The following is a 25681-nucleotide window of genomic DNA, read 5'->3' as shown; positions in this document are numbered from 1 at the left end:
TAACATTTAAGAGAGAAGCACAGCCTTGATTATGGTTTTGACTTGATTTGAATATAATATAAAGAACCAACAATGAGAGTTTGTTCTTCATTCAAGAGGTGAGCAGTGCATCCACAACCTAAAAGTCTGTTCAATGGACAGCTAGTGGTTCTGTTAATGAAGCCTGGCTGTGAACCTCAGAGAATACAGCCTGTGCTGCTGGAACTGAATTCAGCTGTAATTCAGTGTTGGGTTTCCATCTGAACAGACAAAACTAGAGTTTCATAAAGAATCTAATCTGAAATCCATGTGATATTCCCAAAGTGGTCCCCTAACTCCATTAAGAGCGGCTCCGTGAAGAGCCGCTCCGTGAAGAGCCGCTCCATGAAGGACCGCTTCATGTGCAACCCTCCCTCCTCAGACTCCTGGCGTTCCCGTTGCGGCGCTGCAGGAACCTGCCCCGCCCGCCGCTGGAGCTCCAGCAGGTCTGCAGCCGCGGGCCGTGTGCGGCCCCCCCGGCAAGGACCCCGCCCCTCCTCTCCGGCCCCGTGGTTCTTGGATGGTACACGTCGCCATGGCAACAGGTAGCCCTTCAACAATTGTCTTTTGGTTTAACGGGTTAGGCCGGTTTGTTCAGACCCCTGGTCTGATTTACATATCTACGATATGTAAATGATATACATATCTATGATACGTAAATCACAGGATTTATGTTGACCTCAGCCCCTCCAGCGGTGTAGGTGAGCTCTGAAATCAGTTGGAGATCCAGAGAGATCACGCTATTCCACTGAGTTCAGTAGTTCTCCTGGATCTTCTGTGTTTACTGCTCACACTCCCACACTCCCAGAACTCAGAGCCGAGGTAGTGTCTAAGTATTGTTTCAGTCATTGGGATAATTCTGAATTCTGAATGCAACATTTCAATAATAATAATAATTGATCAGTTTATTATAGCGCTTTTCTAAATACTCAAAGGCGCTTTACAAATAAGAAAGGAATACATACCAACTGTAAAGACACTCAAACAAAAGGGATAAAATAAACAACAGCACAACAATAGGCAACAAATTAAGAGAGCGGGAAAGATGGCGGAGGATGATTTGTCAAATGTTTTAGGTGGTCCTGAAGAGATAGGTTTTAAGTTGACTTTTGAATGAACAGAGTGTATCAGAGTTTCGGATGGCCAGAGGGAGGGAGTTCCAGAGGGTAGGGGCGGCGATGGTGAAGGCTCTGTTCCCCAGGGTGCGGTACTTGGTCTTGGTGATGGGGGTGAGAAGGTTGGCATCAGCGGAGCGTAGGCGGTGAGTCGGGGAGTGGCGATGGAAGAGATCTTTTATGTACGAGGGTGCAAAGTTGTTTAGCGCTTTGTAGGGGGTGAGGAGGATCTTGAAATTGATGCGTTGTTTTATTGGAAGCCAATGAAGTTGACGGAGGATGGGAGTAATGTGTTCTCCGGAGGGGGAGTTAGTAAGCAGTTGGGCAGCAGAGTTTTGTGCATATTGCAATTTTTGAAGAATAGTGGAGGGGAGGCCGTACAGAATGCTATTGCAATAGTCGAGTCTGCCAGTGATGAAGGCGGGGTTTAGTGTTTTGGCAGCTGAGGATGAAAGAGTGGGTCGAAGGTATGCAATGTTGCGAAGGTGGAAGAAGGATGTTTTTCTGACGTTGTTTATGTTTGACTTGAAGGAGAGCGTGGGGTCCATGATGATGCCGAGGGTTGTGACTAGGGGGGAGGCAGTAACAGAGTGACCATCGATGCAAAGTGAGAAGTTCTGAGAGGTGGGGATGATGGTTTTTGGGCCGAAGATGATCATTTCAGTTTTATTGTCGTTGAGTTTGAGGAAGTTGTGGTCCATCCAGGTTTTGATTGGTTCAATAAGTGGTAAGGGAAGGTGTAGGAGCAGTGGAGGCTTCTCCATTGAGGAGAGGGAGGAATATCCTCCCTAACATTGTTGAGAATAAAAAATGTAGATTGCCCAGACTATTGTAATGAATTAATGCCCTTAAATATGACTACTTTATTGCCTTTGAATATATAATGTTCGTTTCCCTGGGTAAAGGGACATTAGCACCCCCTATCGCCTATTGACAATTACTTCAGGGAGGAACGTCCTCCCTCCGCCTCCGTTGACTCCCATTCATTTCCCCGAAAGTACTGGCGGCCGGTGGATAACATGGGTTTCAATGGGAGAGAGGAGGAAAATCCTCCTCTGAGTGGGTGGGACCTTAAGGGGTCTGATTCGCGCAAAAATCTATCCGTCTGCGCTATGAACCAATAAGCAGGATCCCTGGACGTTGAGCAGTGTTGCCAGATTGGTCCGATTTCCCACCCAATTGGGCTACTTTTAACAATGTTAGGCTGGGACAATTATCTTTGGGCGGGAAATCTGCCCAATCTGGCAACGCTATCGATAACAAACCCGGTCTGCATTGCCGCGGTGCTCAGTCGGTGCTCAGATAGCGAGATCCTAAATGAACAATGGAAACATTGGAAAAGGAGGACATTGTTAACGTCTCATTACAAAAAGGATTCCATTCATTCAGTTACAGTGCTAAGTTAGCGACCAAAGAAAGAGGTAGACCACTTCCCAAAATCAAGGTCACCAGAAGTAATGGCAACGTCAGTGTTGTGAGTGCTACATGGTTTGCTAGGTACGCATGGCTTACTGGCAGGGGCGGACTGGGGGAAAAAAGTGGCCCGGGAGTTTCTGTCAGACCGGCCCACTCAATACACGGCGCGCGGCCCACTAAGTAGCCGCGTTGCCCACTCAATGGATCGCGCGTATCGAACAGTCAGTGGCCTTCTGGGAAAAATACCCATACACTTAACATTATTTTGGATGATTACAAAGAAATTACATCATATATGTATGTTTGTTTTTTAATAACATTTGAATCCACCAATTTGCCTGGATGGACACATGGAATAAAATGATTATTGGCTATTGTAACACTCCAAGGTAGGTATAGTTTGCTAGATGAATATGCTTAACTCTTTGCTAGTATCAGATGGTTATACAAGTATAACTACCAAGCCTTAAGGAATGAATGTCAGCAGAGAAAGACCACACAATAAAGAAACTGGAATCAGTGGGTAGAATTTGTATGAACAATATATTAGAAATGAACAGAACAGAACATACGATGGGGTGTGAACATCAGTGGTATCAGTAGTGTTGCATGCTGGGTGTGTGATTGTTTGTGTGTGTAGGGGTGCTGAAGGTGCATAACAAAACAGTAAGTTACATAACAGAACCTAAACTAGCAGCCCAGGTTCTTTAAGGTCATAAATAAATAAATATATATATATGGTTATAAATAAATATATATATATATATATATATATAGATATAAAAAACAATATCAGTATACTCCATACTATAACAGTTTTATTATAAGCCCACTCCATTAGTAGTTTTTGCAGCAGCTCACCCTTTTCTGCAACACCGTCAATGATTTTCTCACTGTCCAGCATCTGCAAAACATCTGTTTGAGTAGCCATCAACATAAAAGCCTCCAGGTGCTGTTGAGAGAGTGAGCTCCTGAGCCTGTTTTTTATGTATTTCAGGGTTGAAAAGCTTCGCTCACATGCTACCTGTGTGACAGAGAGGGTAAGCAGGAACCTGTATGCAAGGCCTATGATGTGGTATGCATCTGTCAGGAGGTTGTACTGCTTCAGAACTCGGTAGCAACAGATTGGACAGTCCTTGCAAGATGAGCACTTTTTGTACACTATCTCTGCCTCATCTTCAGCATCCTCTGGCCCGGGTTCTGTTGTCTTTGTTGTGTATTCATCAAATACTGATGACTTCAGCCTATCCCATTGTCGTGCCAGACTTTTGAGTTCGCTCTGTAACTCTGCCTCTGTTGCTCTGTCATCAAATGGCAGCAAACATTTGCTTAGCTCTTGAAGTGCTGCCTCTGGGAAACTTTCGCCGTAGGATATAACCTGGCTGAAGTTTTTTGGGTCCAGAAGTGCCAGATCAGCATACAAAGTGCCATTCTTGGTGCATGCTTCCTGCGACTGTGTCCATTATTCGATTGTGAACCTCAATCTTGTATGATGCTTCGGCATCTGTCACAGCCTCATCTCGGGACCTCTCTCCAGGCATCGATTTTTTCCTTCTTCCCCGTTTCTGTGGCAGAGTGGTCTCCACCTCCAGCTCAGTCTCCTCACTCTCCTCCCCAATTTTATAGTTGGCCCACTGGATGAATTTGTCGGCTGCTGTCTTGATGCTCTGAAAATCTCTGGTCATTTCTTTCAGCTCTGCTTCTGCAGTCGCAACCATCCGATGAGCTGTCAGGATGTCCATTCCACTGGTTTGAAGATGTTTTGAAACTGGTGAAGTGACCTGGAAAATTCGCAGGAAGATCTGAGCTGTTAGTATAGTTTCATACTTTAGAAGCTGGCCGATGTATCCCTGGGCATTTACTCTCGCCGTGGCATTGATGGTCTCTCCATCTTGAATGGCTGAGAGGGTGTGAAGGACATCAAAATACAGGGCCCCGTCTGGCTTTCCAAAAGAGCCAAACACCTTCGTCAGAGCAGCATCTTTGGACCACCAGCGCGTTTCTCCTATAGAGGTGAGACGTCTGCGTCTTGGGTCTTTGCTCTCCTTTTCCCAGATGTTCATCCTCTGGTAGGACTCTCTGAAGAAGACAGCGATGTGGTTCATAAGAGAAAAAAGAGAGCCACTTGCCAGCACACACTGTGTTGTGTCTGTCAGCACAAGATTTAATATGTGTGAATAGCACCACACATGGATTTGTGTTGGGCACTTTTCAGAGAGCAATGCAGAGAAGCCTTTATATTGGCCTTGCATATTGGAGGCCCCATCGGTGGAATTCCCAATACACTGCTTCACATCCAGATCCATGGCCACCAGCACGCCATTCACAAGTTGGGCAAAGTACTGCCCAGTGGAAGCCTCACATCTGGTCACAGCAACTAGTCGCTCATGAACAGTGTCTGTCACATACCGTATGACAACAGAGCACTGATCATGGGCTGTGATGTCCTGTGTGGTGTCGATCTGGACCGAGTACATTCCAGATTTCCGGACTTCAGCAGCGATGGCACTTTTCATGAGGCGTTGAATGGTGGTGATGATGTAGTCGATGGTCGTTTTGGATAGGAGAGTGACAAGGGCACCTCTACCTTTTGTTGAACCAGACTGGTGAATCTTCTTGCTCTTTTCGATGCAGAGAGTGAGGTGTTCCTTGAGACAAACATCATATTTTCCCAGTAAAACTGTTATTTCCAAAAAGTTACCATGGTCAATAGTGTCGTCATCCAGTGTGTATGCTGCCTCTTTCTGCCTGCCTCTGTAGCTCAAACCTCTTTTGCCGATGAGCTTTATTACATCTATAATGCACTCCAACACTTGTCGCCTTCTGCGGACTTGCTCTCTGTGAAGTGACATCTGAGGTCCCATGAGAAGGTCCTGGATCGTGCTTCTTGAAGATCTGATAAAATATGCCTCAGCGCAACCTCTGTGTAGTTGGCTCTTCTCATGCTCTTCAACTCTCTGGTGTATGTGTGTGAGGTTGGACATGCCAGTGATGAACGTGCTGCTTTCTGTGTGATTAGCAAAGGCGAGACAAAGGGAACAGAAGAGGGCTTCTTTTTCTTGACTGTATGAAAGCCATTTTCTGTTTGTGCCGTCTTTACAAAAAAAAGCTCTCTGCACTACAGCCTTGTCTGCCTTCTGCTGTGGGTGAAAACGGAAGAAGTGGTCAAATGTGTCTGACTTCGGCCTGGTGAAATAATCAAAATCTTTGCCTTCACTTTCTGTGTCTTCTTGCCCTTGATCATCCCTGTCATCTTGGCCTCGACTTTCTCTATCATCATGGCTGTTATCCCTGTCCTCTTGGCCTTGACTTTCTCTGTCATCCTGGCTGCTATCCCTATCCTCTTGGCCTTGACTTTCTCTGTCATCCTGGCTGCTATCCCTATCCTCTTGGCCTTGACTTTCTCTGTCATCCTGGCTGATATCCCTATCACTGTCATCTTCAGCCTACGTGAGTGGTAAATAGGGTTTATCATGTTAGTATGTTAAACCATTGACACAACACTATCAGCAAACTACACTTAAGAACATTACATTTAAGTGTACTAAGAATACTTTTTTATAATTAACTTTCCACTATTGGTTAGTACACTCAATGTGTATTAGATAAATATACTTGAAATGAGTCAAACTATTAAAATATTTAAACACAATTAATCGCAATTTTTGAATGTCCCTATTATTGTAATGCTCTTATCAACATGGAAAAGTGGATTGGCTTGCTTTATGCAAATGTTTTATTTTATTGAAAAACAACATTGCCAAACAGGGCGCTACAAAATATAATTATAAAGTGCACATTTCACAAAGACTCAGCCTATAGTGCAGTCAAACCATGGCTTAATAATTCATTTTTTCAAGTTTGCTGTGAACATCGCCAGGCCTCTTATTTAAGAAACAATGAACCTTGACAGTTAGGTTACCAATAGAAAGTAGACAAGCCTGTTGACCAAAAGGAACGTTAATCTCGCGAGAAAAACATTGACGTCGTTAAAATGGGTTTGCAGCGTCGTTAATAACTCGTTAATCTGACTTTATCTTAATACATCTGCTCAATTGAAATACACTATTTTTGTACTTGGTATATTAAAGTGTTACTTACGGTGTACGTTGTACCCTGGCTCTTATCTTGGCTCTCATGCCCCTGGCTGCTGCTTCCAGCAGCTGAATCATCAATCTAGATAACATATTAACATTTTGTTTAATATGTTGTGAAATGCATGCTATACTTGGCCAAGTCAACGCCTCTGCATAACATATTAACAATCTAGATAACATCTAAACATTATTTATAATTTTAGATTTTAGCATAACAAACTAGCTGGTTAACTTATTTGTCACAGGTTAATAGAAATTATAAGATTGTCCTATTTACAACTACCACCATGGATAGCTTGCTCATCAATTGTAAGCCAGTGACTACGGCTAACATGTTAAAATAGATAATCTAGATGTTGACAACAACACCAGCTTGCTTATTTTACCAGATCATAACGGTCTATATATGCAAGGCTAGCTGTAGGGAACGTTACCTCATCTGCGAATAGAAAGCTCACATTTGGCAACGTCAACGCCACATCTTACCTTTTCACTGTCACCAGTCGGTGGTTTTCCAAAGAAATTTGATATTTTTAAATGTTTTGAGGCACCTTTCTCCAGACATTTTTTCTTTTTATCTCTTAGCTTTTCAGCTCCACCTTTTCGTTTTGGTGCCGACGGCATGCTCTCGCACTCTCCAAAACAACGAAGGCAACGAAGAGCTGGGCCTCATGGGTTGTGCGCATGCGTAGAACTGGGTGCCGCGTTGCGTGTATGTATGCAAATCCAAATTCTCTACACTTCGGCTGTGTAAGAACCAATTTAGAGGTGTTTATTAATAAGGTGGAGATCTTTTCTTACTTTGGACTTCCGAAGTCTGTAAAACACATATTAAAAGACACTTAAAAAAAAATCGAAAAATAGTCACCATGAGTGTGAAGACCGATTGCGAGTAGCAGTATAAAAGCAGTCAGTGCGAATAGATAGGTATAGCTCTTGGAGAAAATTACGCTTGTGCCGCTGTTTCAACCATTGTAGGGCTGATGCGATGATGGGCGTGGGCCGGTACATAATAGTGATGGGCCGTTGGATTTATATTTTCGGCCATCGGCCCACCGGGGATGTCCCCGGTATTCCCGATGGCCAGTCCGTCCCTGCTTACTGGTAGCATTACAAGCAATCGACTTTATTGCTGGCCTTGTTTGCTTATGAATAATAGCAAATCTCCAACGTGGGCTGTTCATGGTTTCACTGATGTTGTCTTCGCAACGCAAACAGCAAGGAGGATTGACCTGATCTATAAATGAAGTCCCTCAATCTGAATAGTTTGGTTTACAGCCCATGTAAATAGTTTTGAAATAATGTTCTTGTTGTTCTTTTACTAGTTTGTTACTCTGACCGCTCTGTTTGATATTGTGGAAAGGGTGTTAGTGAATGATTCAGAGCATGATGCATTTTAAATGGCATCACTTTGGTTCTTGAGTCTTTTCTTAAAACAATTGTAACTGAAAATAAACATAGCTAAATAACTTCAGTCAGTGAGGGCAAAAATAGGCCCAATGATAGGCCCAGATTTTTTTATTTACTTTTACAAATCAATAGTAGGCCTGATTTGACTAATATGCTTTGCATCCTTTCCTTCTCAAATTACGGTGTTGCCACTGGTGGCTTTGTATACATTTTATTCACATAACTCCCTCCCTGCTATTTTGTAGTTCACCAAAACACCATGAAACAACTTGAGTCTCACATTCTTATGCCACCATACACCAACAGTGCAAGCAGGCCAATGGCAACCAAGCGCGCAGTCCTTCCTCCCTCACTTTATAAACCACCAGCCGCCACTGTGTAGGAGTGATATGTTTAATCTGAGCGCACTTGAAGCATTCAGTCCACGGCCGCCGCGGGCTCCGTCCTTCAAAGATCCACACAGTGTTCAATCCAAAATTCAACGCTGGGCTCGTGGCCGGGCAATTAATGTTCAGACCCGGGAGCAGGTGTAGTGCCAGGTTAACGCAGATTTGTTATGCTGTGGTCAAACAGTTAACCTCAAACCCCATCCTACACCCTGGAGACTTACGCCTGATTTCCCCCGGGGACGTAACGGCAGCGTAGCGCTGCCTTGCGAGCCAGCTGTATTCACGCGAGATCACGCGATAATCCTGAACCTAATGTACTGACCATCCACTCCCAAAACGACTGCAATTAAGTGCCAGGCTTTGTCCTTTCTGACATTGTTGCTCCACTTCGACAATCAGTCTCTCGTCGTCCATGTTGCCGACCCTCTGAGAGCCTTTGATTGATTGACTGCTGACCTGCTGCCACCGGTCATGACTTAATGTTGATGTGAAGTCGTGATAGGCTACATGAGCTGAGTATTGTGTTTTATTTTGAAAATTGACCAGATGCTCTATGGCTTTTACTATTTCACTTCCTGTCTGGCTCGATCTGCTCTGTGGAAATTGACGCGGTTCAGCAACGGCTCGCGTCAAAAATAGAAGTGCTGCGGAATGATAGCGCTGCGGCGCGGTGCACCGCTCCTTGGATCCTGCTAAGACGTTCCGCGGCGCGCCCGGTGGAGATTCATTGATTAGAGTGGCAGTGATCAGCAGCAGTGATCAGCAGCGGTGACCGCGGCGCTTACGTCCCCAGTGGAAATCAGGCTTTAGTTAATGTTGCTCTGCTCAGCAGTGATCACACTGTGCAAAGCGCAGAGCCCATCTTCCCACAGGGCTCTCCCTGCACTCCTCAGACTCTGAGTCCATGAGCAGGAGAAGTGGGAACAACACAGAACCAAGCTTGAGGATTGCTCTGTGTGGACAGCAATGGGCTGCGGCATCCACGAAAAATATAAGCTTTATAGTATAGTATAAATACAGTATAATGCTACTTTGTGTGTGGTGGTGAATCTCCGTGAGTGTGGGTTAGGCTTCCCGGACACATATAGTTTAACATATTGTATAGGGTATATATTTATATATATATAACAAATAGTATAACGCTACTGTGTGTGGCGCATTTCATGTACGACTTATTTATGTCTGAGCGTTGCTTATTACAACGCTCAAAACAGTTACACCCCCACAATTCTAAAAAAGTATCATAGGGCCCTATTTTAACGGTCTGAAACGCAAGTGAGATGCGCCAAGCGCAAGTAGCTTTGTTGGCGGTCCTATGGCGATGTCGCTATTTTACCAAATTACTCTTGCGCCTGATGCAAATCTCAAAAGGGTTGGTCTGAAGTAGGGCTGCAAGATAAATAGTTATAAAATCGCGATCTCGATTCAACCCCGTGTCGATTCATTCGATTCTCTTTTTTTTATGAGCCGAGTCCGACTGACTTTCTTCTGTGAGTTTAAAACAATAGGTCCATGGTTTAATAGCACTTCCAAGCGCTCTCTCCCTTCTAGGTTGAGGGCTTCACCCTCAGACAATGACGAAGCGCCTTTTAGACACGTGTTTCACTCGTGGAGCAACAGAGAGCGCTGTAGTTCGGAAAGCTAGTGTGAGTGCGACATGAGATAATCAGTGAATACAGAATGGATGTTGATGATGAGGACCCAGCTACTAGTGGCGAGAATCAGCCAACCTCTCAGACACAAGCGGAACTCATTCCAAAAAAAGGCTCGCATTCGGTGGTGTGGAAGTATTTCGACTTTAAGCAAAACGACGACAGTCAGTCTAGAGTGATTTTCAAGGAATGCATTGCGATTGTTGCAGCACCGCAAAGTAACACCACAAATCTATACCAGCAACTCAATCGTCACCACAAAGTGCAATATGATGAAGCTGTACAAGGCAAGAAGAAGTCTGAAAGTCGTCCAACATTAACAACACAGACATCCATTACTGACACCTTGCACAAGGCAACCCCATACCCACATAACTGCAGTAGGAGAAAGGAAATAACGGACACAATTGCTTATCATCTGGCAAAGGATACGGTTCCAATAAACACCGTAGCATGTGACGGCTTTCAAAAGATGATCCATACATTGGACAAACGCTACCCAATACCGTCCCGCAACTATTTTTCATCTGTTGCACTGCCAGCTATGTATAAAAAAGTGCGGGCTGTAGTCGAGGCAGAAGTACAGAAAGCAGATAATTTTGCAGCAACGACGCGTTTATGGTCCAGCCGAACCATGGCACCCACCGTACATGAGCCTAACTGTCCACTTCATAGCGACTGATTTCACCATGAGAAGCAAGTGCCTACAGACTGCTTATTTCCCTTACGACCACAAAGGTGAGATCTTGGCACAGGGACTGAAGGATGCCCTAGCATCTTGGAGTTTGGAAGAGGATAAAATGGCATGTATACCTACAGACAATGGATCAAACATAGTGAAGGCTATCTCCATCAACCACTGGACCAGACTCCAATGTTTTGGCCATAGGCTACATCTGGCAATTGGTGAGTTGTTACTCTACTTGTTCTACTACTTGTTGCTACTCCAGTTGATCTAATACTAATACTAATACTAATTAGGGCTGTCAAGCGATTAAAAAAAAGAATTAAATTAATTACAGGCTCTGTGATTAATTAATCTAAATTAATCACATGCTTACAATTTTTCCGAGAAAGTATGTCAAAATACTTGCATTCAAATAAATAATGGCAGATGAGTAATTCAATGATCAATAAAAAATATATACAATACTTTGTTTTGACTCTAGAGAGCACTATAGAGGCGCAATTAATCTGTGTTCATTTAATTTGTTATTTATTTTCTGTGATTAATTAATCAAAATGAATGCGTTAATTTGATAATAATAATGATTACATAAATAATATTATTCGTGATACTACAGACTAATGGCTTGTGTTGTACTCATTCCGATTTGTTGTATTTTTCTTTTAGAAAATGCTGTGAAAGATCCACGAATTGACCGTGTCACAGGCCTTTGCAGAAAGATTGTGAGCACTTTCAGTCACAGCTGGCTACGGAGGAGAAACCTTGCCATAGCCCAGAAAGAGCTCAAACTCCCTGAGCATCAACTGAAAAATGAGTGCCCAACAAGATGGGGATCGAGACAAGAGATGATTCAGAGGATCCTGGAACAGCTTCCAGCCATCTCACAGGTCCTCAGTGATCGGAAGCTTAGACATCAAGTGCCTACATGGCAGGACATATAAGTCCTTGAGGCAACGAACAACACCCTAAGTCCTAAGTGAATTCACCGATGTGCTCTCTGGAGAACTATATGTCAGCATTTCCTCTGTGAAGCCGGTTCTCCACCTTTTTTAAATCTCTGTTTTGGCTGTGCAAGATGATGACACACAATTCACAAAATCAGTGAAGTCAAACATCCTGAAATATCTACAAGAGAAGTACAGTGATCCCCAAACTCAGGATCTACATCAGTGAGGAGAAGAAAGCCACTGTTAGAGCAAAGCTGACAGACGAGATGACTGGCATAACTGTAGTTATGGTAAGATCATTTCCACATTTCAATACAATTGTCCTGAACTGTTGTGATATTATGTTACTTAATATTGATGGGATTATTAATTATTTTCCAGCCAAATGCCTCCCCAGCACCCCCCATGAAGAAGGGCCGAAAGACCCTTGGAAGTTTCTTCAAAACAGCACAAGGCAATGACGAGTCCTCTTCTCTAGAGCAAGCAGTGTCCACAGAGCTGGAGGCATATCTTCTGGCATGCAAGATCGACAGTGAAGATGACCCCTTAATCTGGTGGGGGCAAAATAGACCTGTATATCCACGGTTGTCTGTGTTGGTGAAGAAATACCTATGCATTCCAGCTACCAGCTCACCTTCTGAGCGGCTGTTCAGTACAGGGGGTAACATTGTGACATGCCAACGTGCATCACTAAACCCAGAGCATGTGGACAGACTTGTGTTTCTGGCCAGGAATCTTTAAGTGCCATGTTCAGGGTCACATATGGGCCTTTCACACCGCCGCAAAATCTGAGCCCGTTCCGGGCTAGTTCGGAGCTAGGGCCAGGGTTTTAGTTTCACACCGCCAGAGAACCGGCTCCGGCCTCCAAAAACCGGTTAAACTCCAGCCCCACTTTTGAGCTGGGCTAGAACTAGAACCGCTTTTACGCCGGAGGCAGGGTGTGGGGTTATCCGTACCTTCATAAACAGGAAGACCAACGAAGACCGGCATTTTTAAAACACCGAAGTAAACAATGGACGTGAATCCGTGTATGGTTCGTTCTTTGAATATTTCGTTTTTTGTTTTTTCTGATTTTGGTTTTGAATCGGAAAAAGGGCAAAAGGAATAAACAAATAATCAGCATTTTATTTGTGCTTGTGTGTTTTGTGTGTTGGTTTTTTAAACCCGAAACAGAAAAACAAAAATAGATACATTTATAGTTATAGGCTACACCAGAAGGCAGAACGCAGCGAAGAAAAAAGAGCCAACCACCTAAACCAGCAATAGACTGTCTAATTATATTTAGCCTTAGTTATGGCCGCACTTGAACCTTATGGTGATTTTATTCGTGAACTATTTGACACTGGAAAGACACACGACGCGATCAGTACCGCTCTAAAGCAATCTGGTGCCCCGAAGTGCTCCGTTATGATGGTGAGGAGGTTCTGTGTGGAGCACAACCTTCGAAGAAGAAATCTAGTTTCCGATTTAGTTTCAGATCGTCCACTCGCAGACTAAGTCGCCGGCTCCCACGGAAAACAATAAAGCTAGCCATTGTAGAATGCGAGAGACACAATGGAACGTTTGAAACGTCTTTATATGTATTTTCTTTAAATCTGCGTGCCCTTTTCCCGGCATTCATTGCGGTTTTATCTAAATATCATGCAAACAAAACAAGCAACTGGATTATTCAGTTTTTCCGTTTTGATTTAAAAAAACAGAAAAATACTGTTTATTTGTATATTCCTTTTGCCCTTTTTCGGCTTCAAAACCAAATCAGAAAAAACAAAAAACGGCTCTGTTAATTGTTTATTGTGATTTTGTTTTAAATCTGAATATTCAAAGAATGAACCATACACGGATTGAATCGAAGATGAAATTGTTGTTGGCGCGAACTGGCGCGAGGGTTCTTCTTATTGTACAGTTCCGGGCCGGCAGGGCGGGAGGGTTGCTGGGAAAGCGGAGACGTTTGCAGTGACGTCATGACGTTGCTCACGCCGGCTCCACGGCTGGCTCTTGCCGGTGTGAAACCAACTGGTTCTTAACTGGGATAAGGCTGGAACCTGTTCGGAACTGGCCCTAGCACCAGCCCGGAACTGGCTCTTGGTTATTTTTGGTGTGAAAGCCCCAATAGAGGGTCATATGAGAGGCCTATGTTCCGAAGAAAAGATTTGTGTTTTATTTATGCTTATTTATGTTAAAGTTAAAGTTGGTTCAGTATACTCGTTTTTGATACTGCACTTTTTTGTTGTTATGGTTCATGTGTGCAATTTATAAACAAAAAATAATAATTATAATAATAATCGTGATATCGATTCTAAGCAAAGAAATCTTGATTCACATTTTTCCCTGAATCGTGCAGCCCTATGCTGCGTTTTAGTAGCAACATTTCATTCTTCAAGTCACACTGGGCGCAGCCATCTTGAATTCTTTCTCGGAATTTTGCTTGGTCGCCACTGAGTTCAACCGAGATGGCGAGTTCGCCGTCCAAGGAAAAGGGGCATTTTCGTGCGTGTCGCTAGGCAACGTCCTCGAACCTCCGAGACGGATGGATAATAAAACGCAGCACTAGTCTGAAGTAGCCTAATCACCCGTAGGTGTGGTTTGGGCGTAACGTGCAATAAACCAATGAGAGTGCCAGCTCCCATCCCCTTTAAGAGCCATGAGCGCATTTGAATCTGACGAGTTCATATTTTGACAGTGCGTCTGCAGTCTCCGACTAGAAAGATGCACATGAATTTCAAAACTTCAAATGGCTCAGTTTATGGCCAAATAATATGGGCTAATTCACACATGGAATAATATCATTTAATGATATACGCAATACATTATAAACCAAGTTCCTTTCAGTATTGTATGCATTATTGTTTTTGACTTGTGTTCCTAATATGCATGTGTCCCCCCGTTAATATACATTGCCATGGACTGTATTATGCGTTTACGTGTTTCGATTGCGTGTGTTTAAACAGATGGACGCACACACGCACATTCATTTATTCTTTAACATTAAAACAGGAACTTGAACAACGCTCGAGTCCTGTTCTCGACAATTGAAAAACTGACCAATCCCCCCCCTCAACTAGGACCTGAGCTCATCTCCACCAGCAGGTGCAATGAGCTTGCTTCTTTTTTCAAAACAAAAATGTATCAGATCAGACTGAATATACTCTCTCAAACTCGTATCACACAGCAACCGGAAATAATAACCATAAAGACTGGAACAGTAAACCTGATGTCCAATTTCAGCATGATTGACTGAAACTCTTGAGAAAACGGTACAAAGCCTCAGCTCCTCCACTTGCACACTAGATACTCTGCCCACCATCTTTTTTAAATCTGTCCTTCACCTACTAACGCCAGATCTGCTTAAAATCATAAATTCATCTTTGGAGACGGGCATTTTTCCCAAATCCCTAAAGACTGCTATTATAAAACCACTACTTAAAAAGCAAAACCTAGATGAATCCATATTAAGCAATTACAGGCCCATATCCAACCTACCAATCATTGGCAAAATTATTGAAAAAATTGTTTTTAATCAACTAACCTCTTTTCTAACGCTCAACAACTGCCTTGACAACTTTCAGTCAGGTTTTCAAGCCAATCACAGTACCGAAACTGCTCTGGCCAAAGTCACAAGTGACATTCGGCTAAATACAGATTCAGGCAAGTCATCAATCCTAGTACTGCTGGACCTCAGTGCAGCCTTTGACACTGTGGACCACACTATATTGCTTCAGCGACTTGAGCACTGGGTTGGCTTCACTGGTGTTGTAATCAGGTGGCTAAAATACTACCTTTTCGAAAGGAGCTTCTCTGTTACAGTTGGAAACTGTTCCTCAGCATCTACATCTTTGATCTGTGGAGTTCCCCAGGGCTCAATCTTGGGTCCACTATTATTTAACCTTTACATGCTGCCTCTTGGTCAACACATAAAGAAGAACTAAATCGCCTACCACAGTTACGCTGATGACATTCAAATCTATCTACCGCTAATGCCCAATGACTATACCCCCGTTGAAAGTCTCTGTCATTGTATTTAAGAAATAGATAAATGGATGTCACAGAACTTTTTACAGCTCAACAAAAACAAAGCTGAGGTGGTAGTTTTTGGAAAGAAAGAGGAAAGGCAAAAGATCTCTGCCATACTTGAAAGGAAAGGTCTAATAGCAAAAGGTGGTAAAAAACCTAGGTGTCCTTTATAGATAACAACTTCAATTTTAGCAGTCACATTAAATCAGTCACAAAATCAGCATACTTCCATCTTAGAAATATCAACAAACTTAGAGGATATATGTCAAAGGAGGATCATACATGCATTCATCACTAGTAGGATTGATTATTGTAATGTTCTTTTCACAGGACTTCCCAAAATTTTTATAAAACCACTTCAAATGATACAGAATAGTGCAGCCAGGGTCCTCACTAAAACAAAAAGGAGAGATCACATCACCCCCAATCTTAAAGTCCCTGCACTGGCTCCCAATTAGTTACAGAATAGATTTTAAAGCACTTCTGCTTGTTTTTAAGTCTTTGAAGAGGGTTGGGCCAAACTACTTACATGACATGTTTAAGCAATATTCCCAAATAAGGTCACTTAGATCACGACATAAACAATTACTACTGAAACCGACCGTCAGAACAAAGCAGGGTGAAGCAGCTTTTAGCCACTATGGTGTCCATCTCTGGAACCAGCTTCCAGAGACCATCAAAAACTCCCCCACTGTCACCATTTTTAAAACAAGAGTTAAGAACAAACTCCTTTTAGATGCTTTCGGCAGTTAATGCACATTGTTTTTATATATCTTTTCTATTTTCTCTTTTACTTTTAAATTCACTCTTTGCTGTTGGTATTCCATGTATATTTTACATTTTACTATGGCTAAAATTGTGTATGGTTCCAAATTTGTATCTTTATTTTATTTATTCATTTTCTTTTTCATTTTTCTTTTGTGTGAAGCACATTGAATTGCCATGTGTATGAAATGTGCTATACAAATATATATGCCTTGCCTTGCCTTGCCTTTTACACATACACACACTTCATTCATTCTTTTTAAAACTCACTCGCGGTAAAATAATGCTTTCTCACGATCAAATACTCATCAATTCCAAAAGTTATGGGCATGTACACGATGTCTGTGTCAAGAAAATATGTGTTTGCTGTACGGTTTTTGCAGATGCATTGATTTAAAAGTACAACTTATTACCGCTGTATCAGCTGTTCTTTCCCAAATAATTTACCAAGAATGTGTGGCTAGGTAGATGAGAGAAGCAAAGTGTATGTGCGAGGTGCACGAGCAACATTATGCATGCGCCCTTAAAATAGCATCTGAACAACGCGCCACTGACTTTAAACCAGGTATTTTACTGGTTTGTGCCGCAAGTGTTTTCTGAAACTGCAAAATAGCACCAGGGAACGTTTGCGCCAGAACACGCCTCTTCCTTTCGCCGAACTGCCCATTGGGGCAAGATCATTCCCTAATTTACAGACGGGTGGCGCAGGAGGGAAAAGAACGCTCTGTGCCAGTTGCAAACTAGCAACGACACATGCGCCAGTGATTAAGTCATTTGCGCCGGATGCAAGATAGGGCCCATAAAGTTGGGCTGGATTGTAACCATGTGGATAACACGCCCCATGGTTGGATTCTATGTTGTATTCCATCTTCCGATTCCAACACATGTTAGCTGTGGACTAACAGACAGTCAATCCAATCAGGACGCGGCATCATTGTGCAATCATACCTACCTTTTAATTATTTTTACCAAAAAAGTCCTACCTTTTCCGGTTTGAGTCTCTCTATTGCTGTTGTGTTTTCAGATTAGTTTTTGTGTGTTTTGTACTTCATGGCTGGGGTAATTTCTGCCCTATTTATAAAGGCCAGAAGTGTAGACAACAAAATTATAATCTCCTTCCCCCGCCCCCCCTTATCTCTCTGTCCCTCTCTCTTCCTCCCCCTCCCTCCCCCTGTCTCCCCCTGTCGCCCCCTGTCTCCCTCCCTCCCCCACTCTCCCCCTCCCTCCCTCCCTCCCTCCCCCTGTCTTCCTCCCCCTCCCTCCCCGCCCTCCCCGGTCTCCCCCAGTGCTCAGTGTCCTGCGGTGGAGGGGTCCAGACGCGCTCCACCCAGTGTCTCCGTCAGGGTCGCCCGGCGGCCGGCTGCCACGCCCACCAGCGCCCCACCTCCTCCAGGGCCTGCCACACCCACTTTTGCCCCGCCCCCCGCCTGGCCCAGAGCCTTGCCCCCGGCCCGGCCCAGAGCCCGGCCCCTCCGCCACTGCCAGGTAAAGACTCCTCCCTGAGCTGTTTTTAAGTCTCCTAATACTGTCTGTGGTTCTGTAGTATCAGTGTCTGTGGTTCTGTAGTCTCAGGGCGCACTCACACTAGGCCATCTGTACCGCGCCCAAGTTCGTTCACACCTGTACCGTGCTCAAGTGTAGATCGTTCGGCTAGTTTGAGCACGCAAACCGTACTCGAGCACGGGTTGCGTGCTCTGGCCATGTCCATTTCCATGGCCTGAGCGCACTTGGGAGAGGTGTGCTCAGGCCACGGTACAGATGCTAATGAGCCGACACGTGCACACGCACGGCTACGCAACCTGTGCTGGATAACGTATAGTCCAAGCGACCCTTCTTAATAAACATAATAATAAACATGGTGGCAAGCGGTTCACGATAGGTGGTGCGATAGCGAAGTTGAGTATTTAATCAAAAATCCCCCGTTCGTCATGGCGCGGGCTTACTTGGATCACTGGAGAAATTCGGGGCTGTGCACGGAGTCTAGACCTCTTTATAATAATTTGCATACTCCCGAATGTTTTAATTTTTTTATGAATAAAGACACCCACATGCAAGAATAAGTTCACTTCTGAGTGTAGGCTACAAACGTGTAGGCTACAAACGCAATTAACTATTTACAAGTGCAAAAACGCAGACATATTCTTTATCTGCTGACCAGTTGTTTTTTATCCCGACAAAGCCTCATAAGGACAGTTCCTCCGCGTCTCTCTTGTAGATCGCACCATTGTTCAACGTCTTTGTTTAATACGACTGCATCACTTTCTCTCACATGACCAGCAGCTCGCGGATTACACTTTCTCTCCAGTTAGAACTTCTTATGATCATATCGCTGCATTGTCTCTGTGGAGAAAGCGCGGCAACACAGCTACCCAAAAAAGGCGTGCATAAAACGGCATATTTGGTAGTGTAAAAACGCTCGGTGAGAGAGGGCTGTATCTGAGTAGAACGGCTCCAAATAAGCAACAAAGTCAGTAGAGTGTCAATTTTAACGGCGTTAAATTTTTTATCGCGCGATTAACGCAATTATTATATTTAAAAAAAATAAAAAATAATTTTCTTTTTTTTTTTTCTTTGGCTCAAAACAAAGAAGCAGTAGCCTGACTGCTATGTTCAAATTACATTTGTTCAAAGCAGTCGTTTAATTGCACTATAGGCTCTTTTTTTGTATCGTCCTGTTTTGATCAGTATATGCCAATGTTGTTATCAATAAAAAATCATTTGCACAAGGCAAGCCGATGCACTTCACCATGTTGATAAGAGAATTAAAATGAGAAGAATTATGGGGAAAAAAAATCAAGGGATATTTAGCATAGAAAAATAATTGCGATTAATCGTGAGTTAACTATGACATTAATGCGATTAATCACGATTAAATATTTTAATCGCTTGACAGCTCTAATTACGACGTGATGACGTACGTACAAGAGGCAACCGTACTCATGCCCAGTTGAGATTGCCTAGTGTGAGCAAAGGCCAGCGCACAGCGGGGGGTGGGGGGGGGGGGGGGGGGTGGGGGAAATAGACTTGGACACGGTATAGATTGCCTAGTGTGAGTGTGCCCTCAGTGTCTCAGTGTCTGTGGTTCTGTAGTCTCAGTGTCTGTGGTTCTGTAGTCTCAGTGTCTGTGGTTCTGAAGTTGCAGTGTCTCTGTCTGGTTCTGTAGCCTCAGTGTCTGTGGTTCTCCGGTCTCAGTGTCTGTGGTTCTCCGGTCTCAGTGTCTGTGGTTTTCCAGTCTCAGTGTCTGTGGTTCTTTAGCCTCAGTGTCTGGTTCTCCGGTCAGTTTCTGTGGTTCTCCGGTCTCAGTGTCTGTGGTTCTCCGGTCTCAGTGTCTTTAGTTCTCGGTCTCAGTGTCTGTGGTTCTGTAGCCTCAGTGTCTGTGGTTCTCCAGTCAGTGTCTGTGGTTCTCTGGTCTCAGTGTCTGTGGTACTCGGTCTCAGTGTCTCTGGTTCTGCGGTCTCAGTGTCTGTGGTTCTCGGTCTCAGTGTCTCTGGTTCTGCGGTCTCAGTGTCTGTGGTTCTCGGTCTCAGTGTCTGTTGTTCTCCGGTCAGTGGCTCTCGGTCCCAGTGTCTTGTTCTCCGGTCTCAGTGTCTGTGGTTCCCTCTGTTCCAGGTGAGCAGTGCGTGGACCTGTTCTTCTGGTGCCCCCTGGTTCCTCAGCACCGGGTCTGTAAACACCACTTCTACGGCCAGCAGTGCTGCAAGTCCTGCAGGGGCGGCACGCCGCAGTGAGCCACCCCCCCCAGGACACCCCCCACCCCCCCCAGGACACAGGCCCCCTCAGGACATGCCGTGTTTAGTACTGCGTGTGTGTCTATGTACTGTATATGTATGTACATGAATGTGTGTGTATTGGACGGACAGAGAATGGAATAATATAATTACAAAGGGGAGAAAGGACTCTCTATGTTTGCTGGACCCCAGCAGCCTCACCGGACCAGCAGGTCTCAGTCCCGTCGCCAGAGAGAGAGCAGAAGTGCGCGTCCATTAAAGCAAAGAAGACTAGAACAACCCAATCATAACCCGGTGTAAATATGTCTTGGAGGTCCGTGTTGTGTATATCTTTGTCTCTGAATCAACAAGCCACCACAAGGACATTTCCTGCGATGTTGTACATTGAAACAGTGCTGCGGAAGGCCTGGTGTCATTATGTTATTAAGTTATAATGTTGGCTAAGCTTCTGGTTTTACATCCCTGATGTTGTTTGTCTGTTGTCCTACCCTTCTGGACTCTGGCCCTCTGTACTGCACCCGGTCTCCTCTCTACCCTCCTATTCCTTCCTATTCCCTCCTATACCCTATACCCTCCTATTCCCTCCTATGCCCACCTATTCACTCCCATTCCCTCCTATTCCATCCTATACCCTCCTATACCCTCCTGTTCTCCTGTATTCCATCCCATACCTGCCAGTGTTTACCGGTGTTCAACATGCTATTGAAGCGCATTCCCAATGCGCCAACTGTATAGAAATGTAAAATCTTTTATTGACTCTGCCTTGTTGTGGTTTTCATTGGTCTTCGTATAAGAACTGCCATGCTGGTGCTCTTTGAGATCAAAACTCTGCAGAGGGAAATCCCAGAGAACAACAAACCTTTCATGTTCATACTAAACGATGTAGACGAGATCTTGGTGCTAGATCCTTTATCCAAAAGAACACGTCATCCTGTGTGTGTGTGTGTGTGTGTGTGTGTGTGTGTGTGTGTGTGTGTGTGTGTGTGTGTGTGTGTGTGTGTGTGTGTGTGTGTGTGTGTGTGTGTCTGTTACCCGTCCCTAGGAGAAAGCAGCCTCTAATCTTTCATATGATCTTCAATGCTCTCATGTGTACATTTGTGAAGCGGCCATCTTAACTGACACATCTTAACCCCGCCCTCCGCTCACGTTGCCATCTCCGGGGTTTCCTCAACTTTTGGATATTTTATAACTTTCTGCCCCCTGAAAAGTTCCACAGCTGATGCATGCTGTGGAACCTCCACCCCCACCACCACCACCTCCAACACCACCTTCACCTCTACCACCTCTACCACCACCTCCAACACCACCACCATTACAACCTCCACCTCCACTCCTACCTCCACCTCCACCACCACCAGCACGACCACTACTACCTCCACCACTACCATCACCTTCATCTCCACCACCTCTACCACCACCACCCCTACTACCTCCACTACCACCACCTTCACCTCCACCACCACCACTACCATCACCTCCACCACCATCACAACCTCCACGTCCTCCATCAACACTAACGCTCCACCATGTTCTGAATAACCTTTTTGTTGGTTTTTGCAGACTGTGTAACCTCGGTTCTGTCTGCTGTTTGAACCAGACACACCCCAAACCGTCCTCTTTGTAGAACTAAACCTCTCTGCCAACGTCTCCTTCTGTCTAGACATAAGAAAGCTTATTCTTCTCACCTTGTAAGAAGATAAAGTTTACTGTTTCACCTTCTGGGGATCCGAGCACCCACCTTCCAAACTGGAGCCAGAATAGATGCCGAGTGTGTCAACTCTGAAATTGGCCTGTCTACCTTAATGCTTCTCTGGCTGGGCTTGATCGATTCTGCTATCCCTCCTCCATTCTCAGCCTGTCGTGAGGTTCATCTTGTTATTTCTTCTCTTTCCCCCCCTTCTGGTTAGTGCTGGTTGGCTGTCTGTCAAGCTATTAGTCAGAGGCAGCTGTTATTTTCCTCAGACTCCCGTAAGCAGTGTGTCTGGTCGAGCGGCTGCAGGAGGTCGTTTATGTGCTTCACGCATTCACTGAACCTTGAGAGCGCGACTCACAACTGACAGTGGGCCTAAACACATCTTAACATCCTGGTGGGTGTGTGTGTGTATATACATGGCTGTGTGTGTGTGTGTGTGTGTGTGTGTGTGTGTGTGTGTGTGTGTGTGTGTGTGTGTGTGTGTGTGTGTGTGTGTGTGTGTGTATACATGTCGTGTGTGTGTATACATGTCGTGTGTGTGTGTTTATCTACATGTTGGTGTGTATGTGTGTGTCTACATGCCGGTGTGTGATGTGTGTTTGTGTGTATATATATATGGCGGTGTGTTGGTTTGTGTGGGTGTATCTCAGTGTCAGTGTGTGTATCTACATGTTGGTGTGTCTGTTTGTGTGTGTATCTACATGCAGGTGTGTTGGCGTGTGTATCTACTTGCAGGTGTGTTGGTGTGTGTATCTACTTGCTGGTGTGCTGGTGTCTTTGTGTGTGTATCTACCTGCTGGTATTTTGGTGTGTGTGTTTACGTGTATCTACCTGCTGGTGTGTTGGTTTGTGTGTGTGTGTGTGTTTGTGTGTATCTACTTGCTGGTGTGTTGGTGTGTGTGTGTATATCTACTTGCTGGTGTGTTGGTTTGTGTGTCTGTATCTACATGCTGGTGTGTAAGTGCGTGTGTGTATCTACTTGCTGATGTGCTGGTGTGTGTGTGTGTCTATTTGCTGGTGTGTCTGTGTGCATCAGCGAAAGGCAGTGGCTGATCTCTCCATCTTTCTCAGGGATTATGTTGAGGCAGACTTCAGAACAGGTAAGCTGTCATTGATTTTCCTTCTAGGAAGCTTATCAACAGGTCTGCCTCCAGATAAAGCAGGTGATAGCAGGTGTGTGCGTGTGTGTTCTTAACGTACTGGAAGCCTGTTGAAACACGTCTCCTCTGAATCCACTTTCACATCCTGCTTCGTTTCTGCCTTTTTTTCAGGACAACAGTCTGTATTTTCTTCCGACTTTATTAGGGGTCCGTCCAGCGTAGCTGCTTGGTCCCCTATTGTTTCTGTAACATATTTTCTTTCCCTCAAATTCTGCAAAAGTTATACTGCAGCCTATACCGTAAGTCGGAAACTCTTAAAATATTCTCACGTATGGTTACCAATAAACCCCACTACCCATAAACCCAAATTTGTGGTACTGCACCCAAAGGTGGCGCTATTGTAAAACATCATGAATTAGGCTTATTCTCACCAGATTGACCTGGACTCAAAATTCTTTCAGAATATTAATCTTTAGAATCAGATGCATTTACAAAACCCTGCGTCTTATGCCCTAAAAATCTTTACTTTTCCCACAATTTCATATTAAAGCTTAACATGATAAAAAGATTCACAGGCTGCAAAAATAATCAAAAATTTCCCAAAATCGCCACATAAAATCTTTAGACTATGCTTCACAAAAATCATCGAACAGAATTTGTTTTATTTAGTTCCATTTGAGAAATATTGGCCAATAAATTTGGAGCAGTAAGCCCATTTTTCTTATATGACCATTTTGTTGTTGTACAAAAAAAAATACGACTATTATTAGGTGGATACCTATGCCCCCCACTACCCATAAACCCACATTGTGGTTCTGCACCCAAAGGTGGTGCTATTTACTTTTCCCAAAATTTCATAGAAAAGCCATGTCCACAGTCTCAACTAATTTTGCCTATATTACCATTTTGTTATTGTGTAACTACCATACGGCTATCATTAGGTGATCACCATTCGCAGTGCAAATTTTCAGATCTGTACTCTTTTAAGAAAGCCCTTAATTCACTTGCATAATGTTTGCTTGGAGTTTTCTTGATGTTGCGTGCTTATCAATCGGCATTTTGACCATGTGAATAAGGCTGCAGTTCAGGTTTATAAGTGGAACATCTTTCTTTAAATATGACAATTATATGTTAGATTTATATATCTTCCATTAGTTTGTTCTTGACTTTTAATTTAGCTCGGACCCCGTTAATCACCGCTTGGGGTTATATTTTAGTATTATATTTGTGTCCCTTCCACCCTCGCAGAACCAACCAACATCCTCCATCGCACTCTGACACCAGCTTGGATTAAAACACTGGTAATGATTTATTGTGGGTGGCATAAATAAGGGGTCCTCACATCCACCTCCTGTCTGTTGGTGTTTGGGGTCAGACGGGATGAGGGGTCACGACTAGCTGGTAGAGAGAAGCAGATAGCAGCAATCTAACTTTAACTCAATATTGTAATTTTGCTATTTTTTCTGTGCAGATTTGTAGTCCTAAACCAACATGGTGCTAGTCCTTAGATCAAAACCAATCAAAATAAGCGTTATATTAATGAATCCAATGTGGATGAGAACGTGTCTGAACACCTTCCCCGGCAGGGATATCCTAACCCTGACTTCTAACCCTGCCCTTTAGACCAGAGTCTTCTAACCCTGCCCTTTAGAGCAGAGTCTTCTAACCCTGCCCTCGAGACCAGAGTCTTATAACCCTGCCCTCGAGACCAGAGTCTTCTAACCTTCACCCTCCCTTTAACCCTCAGCCTAACCATCCCTCTAACCCTCACCCTAACCCTCACCCTAACCCTCACCCTAACCCTCAACCTAACCCTCCCCCTAACCCTCCCCTCAACCTAAGCATAACCCTCACCTTAACTCTCCCCCTCCCCCTCCCCCTCCCCCTCCCCCTCCCCCTCCCCCTAACCCTCACGCAAACAAACACTCAAAAAAACACAGACCTTATTGAAGAGCTGCGTAGTGTTCCTGATTTCGTCTGACTGGATGCAGACAGATTTAAAGACTACGTAGTGTATGTCTGTTTTTCCTCTTACCACCAGAGGGCAATGTTTACCAAATTAAGCAATTACGTATTAAAAATCTGAAAAAACACAACTGTGAAGTGAATTCCTCACAAGAGGAACTACTCATTGAACAGAGGTGATGTGCATGCATCGTCGTCTGTAGTTGTATAGATGTGAATAAATCTATAGAATTCTATGCACTTATCAAACTTGCATTTTCACAAATGGCTGCATTCATACTTTATGGATGAACTTCAAGCTCACTTCAAACAAATCCTTATGTTTCGGTAGGTAAAGCTGTAGATGAGGTCACCCCTCTTTAGAATAAACAAGTCGGTGATCAAAGGCCTGACAGCCGAGACCCCAACCCGAAGTATTTCTACCAAGGTTTCGAGAAAACGCAATGACAGTAAGACACAAAAAATTCATCAAGCCCCTTTCCACTGAACCCACCCTGGCAGAAATGGTGAACTGATTCCTTCATGTAAAGTGAGTAAACAACCCACAAAAAGAACAAAGAACCAACAGCCAACACCATAGCTTCACTGCTGCATAAGGCGGGTCATTCCTCGCATGGGTTACATCACGCTTTGGTTCTAACCTCCACCAGACCCCTCCTGGTGTTCAGGAGGTCTTCAAGTGGTTCT

The 25681-nt window shown here is 44.1% G+C and overlaps 1 protein-coding gene across 1 annotated transcript in view; it reads left to right on the top strand.

Annotated features, from left to right (window-relative positions):
• The window catches only part of adamts18 (ADAM metallopeptidase with thrombospondin type 1 motif, 18), a 76620-nt gene extending 56384 nt beyond the window's left edge, over nucleotides 1-20236 (top strand). The window contains exons 22-24 of the mRNA XM_056607787.1: nucleotides 401-563; nucleotides 17795-17945; nucleotides 20118-20236. Of these exons, the coding sequence (XP_056463762.1) occupies nucleotides 401-563; nucleotides 17795-17945; nucleotides 20118-20236 (433 nt within the window). The remainder of the gene's footprint in view (nucleotides 1-400; nucleotides 564-17794; nucleotides 17946-20117) is intronic.
• The last annotated feature ends 5445 nt before the right edge of the window (nucleotides 20237-25681 follow it).

This window comes from Gadus chalcogrammus, chromosome 14 (genome assembly GCF_026213295.1).
Source record: "Gadus chalcogrammus isolate NIFS_2021 chromosome 14, NIFS_Gcha_1.0, whole genome shotgun sequence".
In the NCBI taxonomy this organism is placed as follows: Eukaryota; Metazoa; Chordata; class Actinopteri; order Gadiformes; family Gadidae; genus Gadus; species Gadus chalcogrammus.
This window is presented reverse-complemented; position numbering and strand designations above follow the sequence as displayed.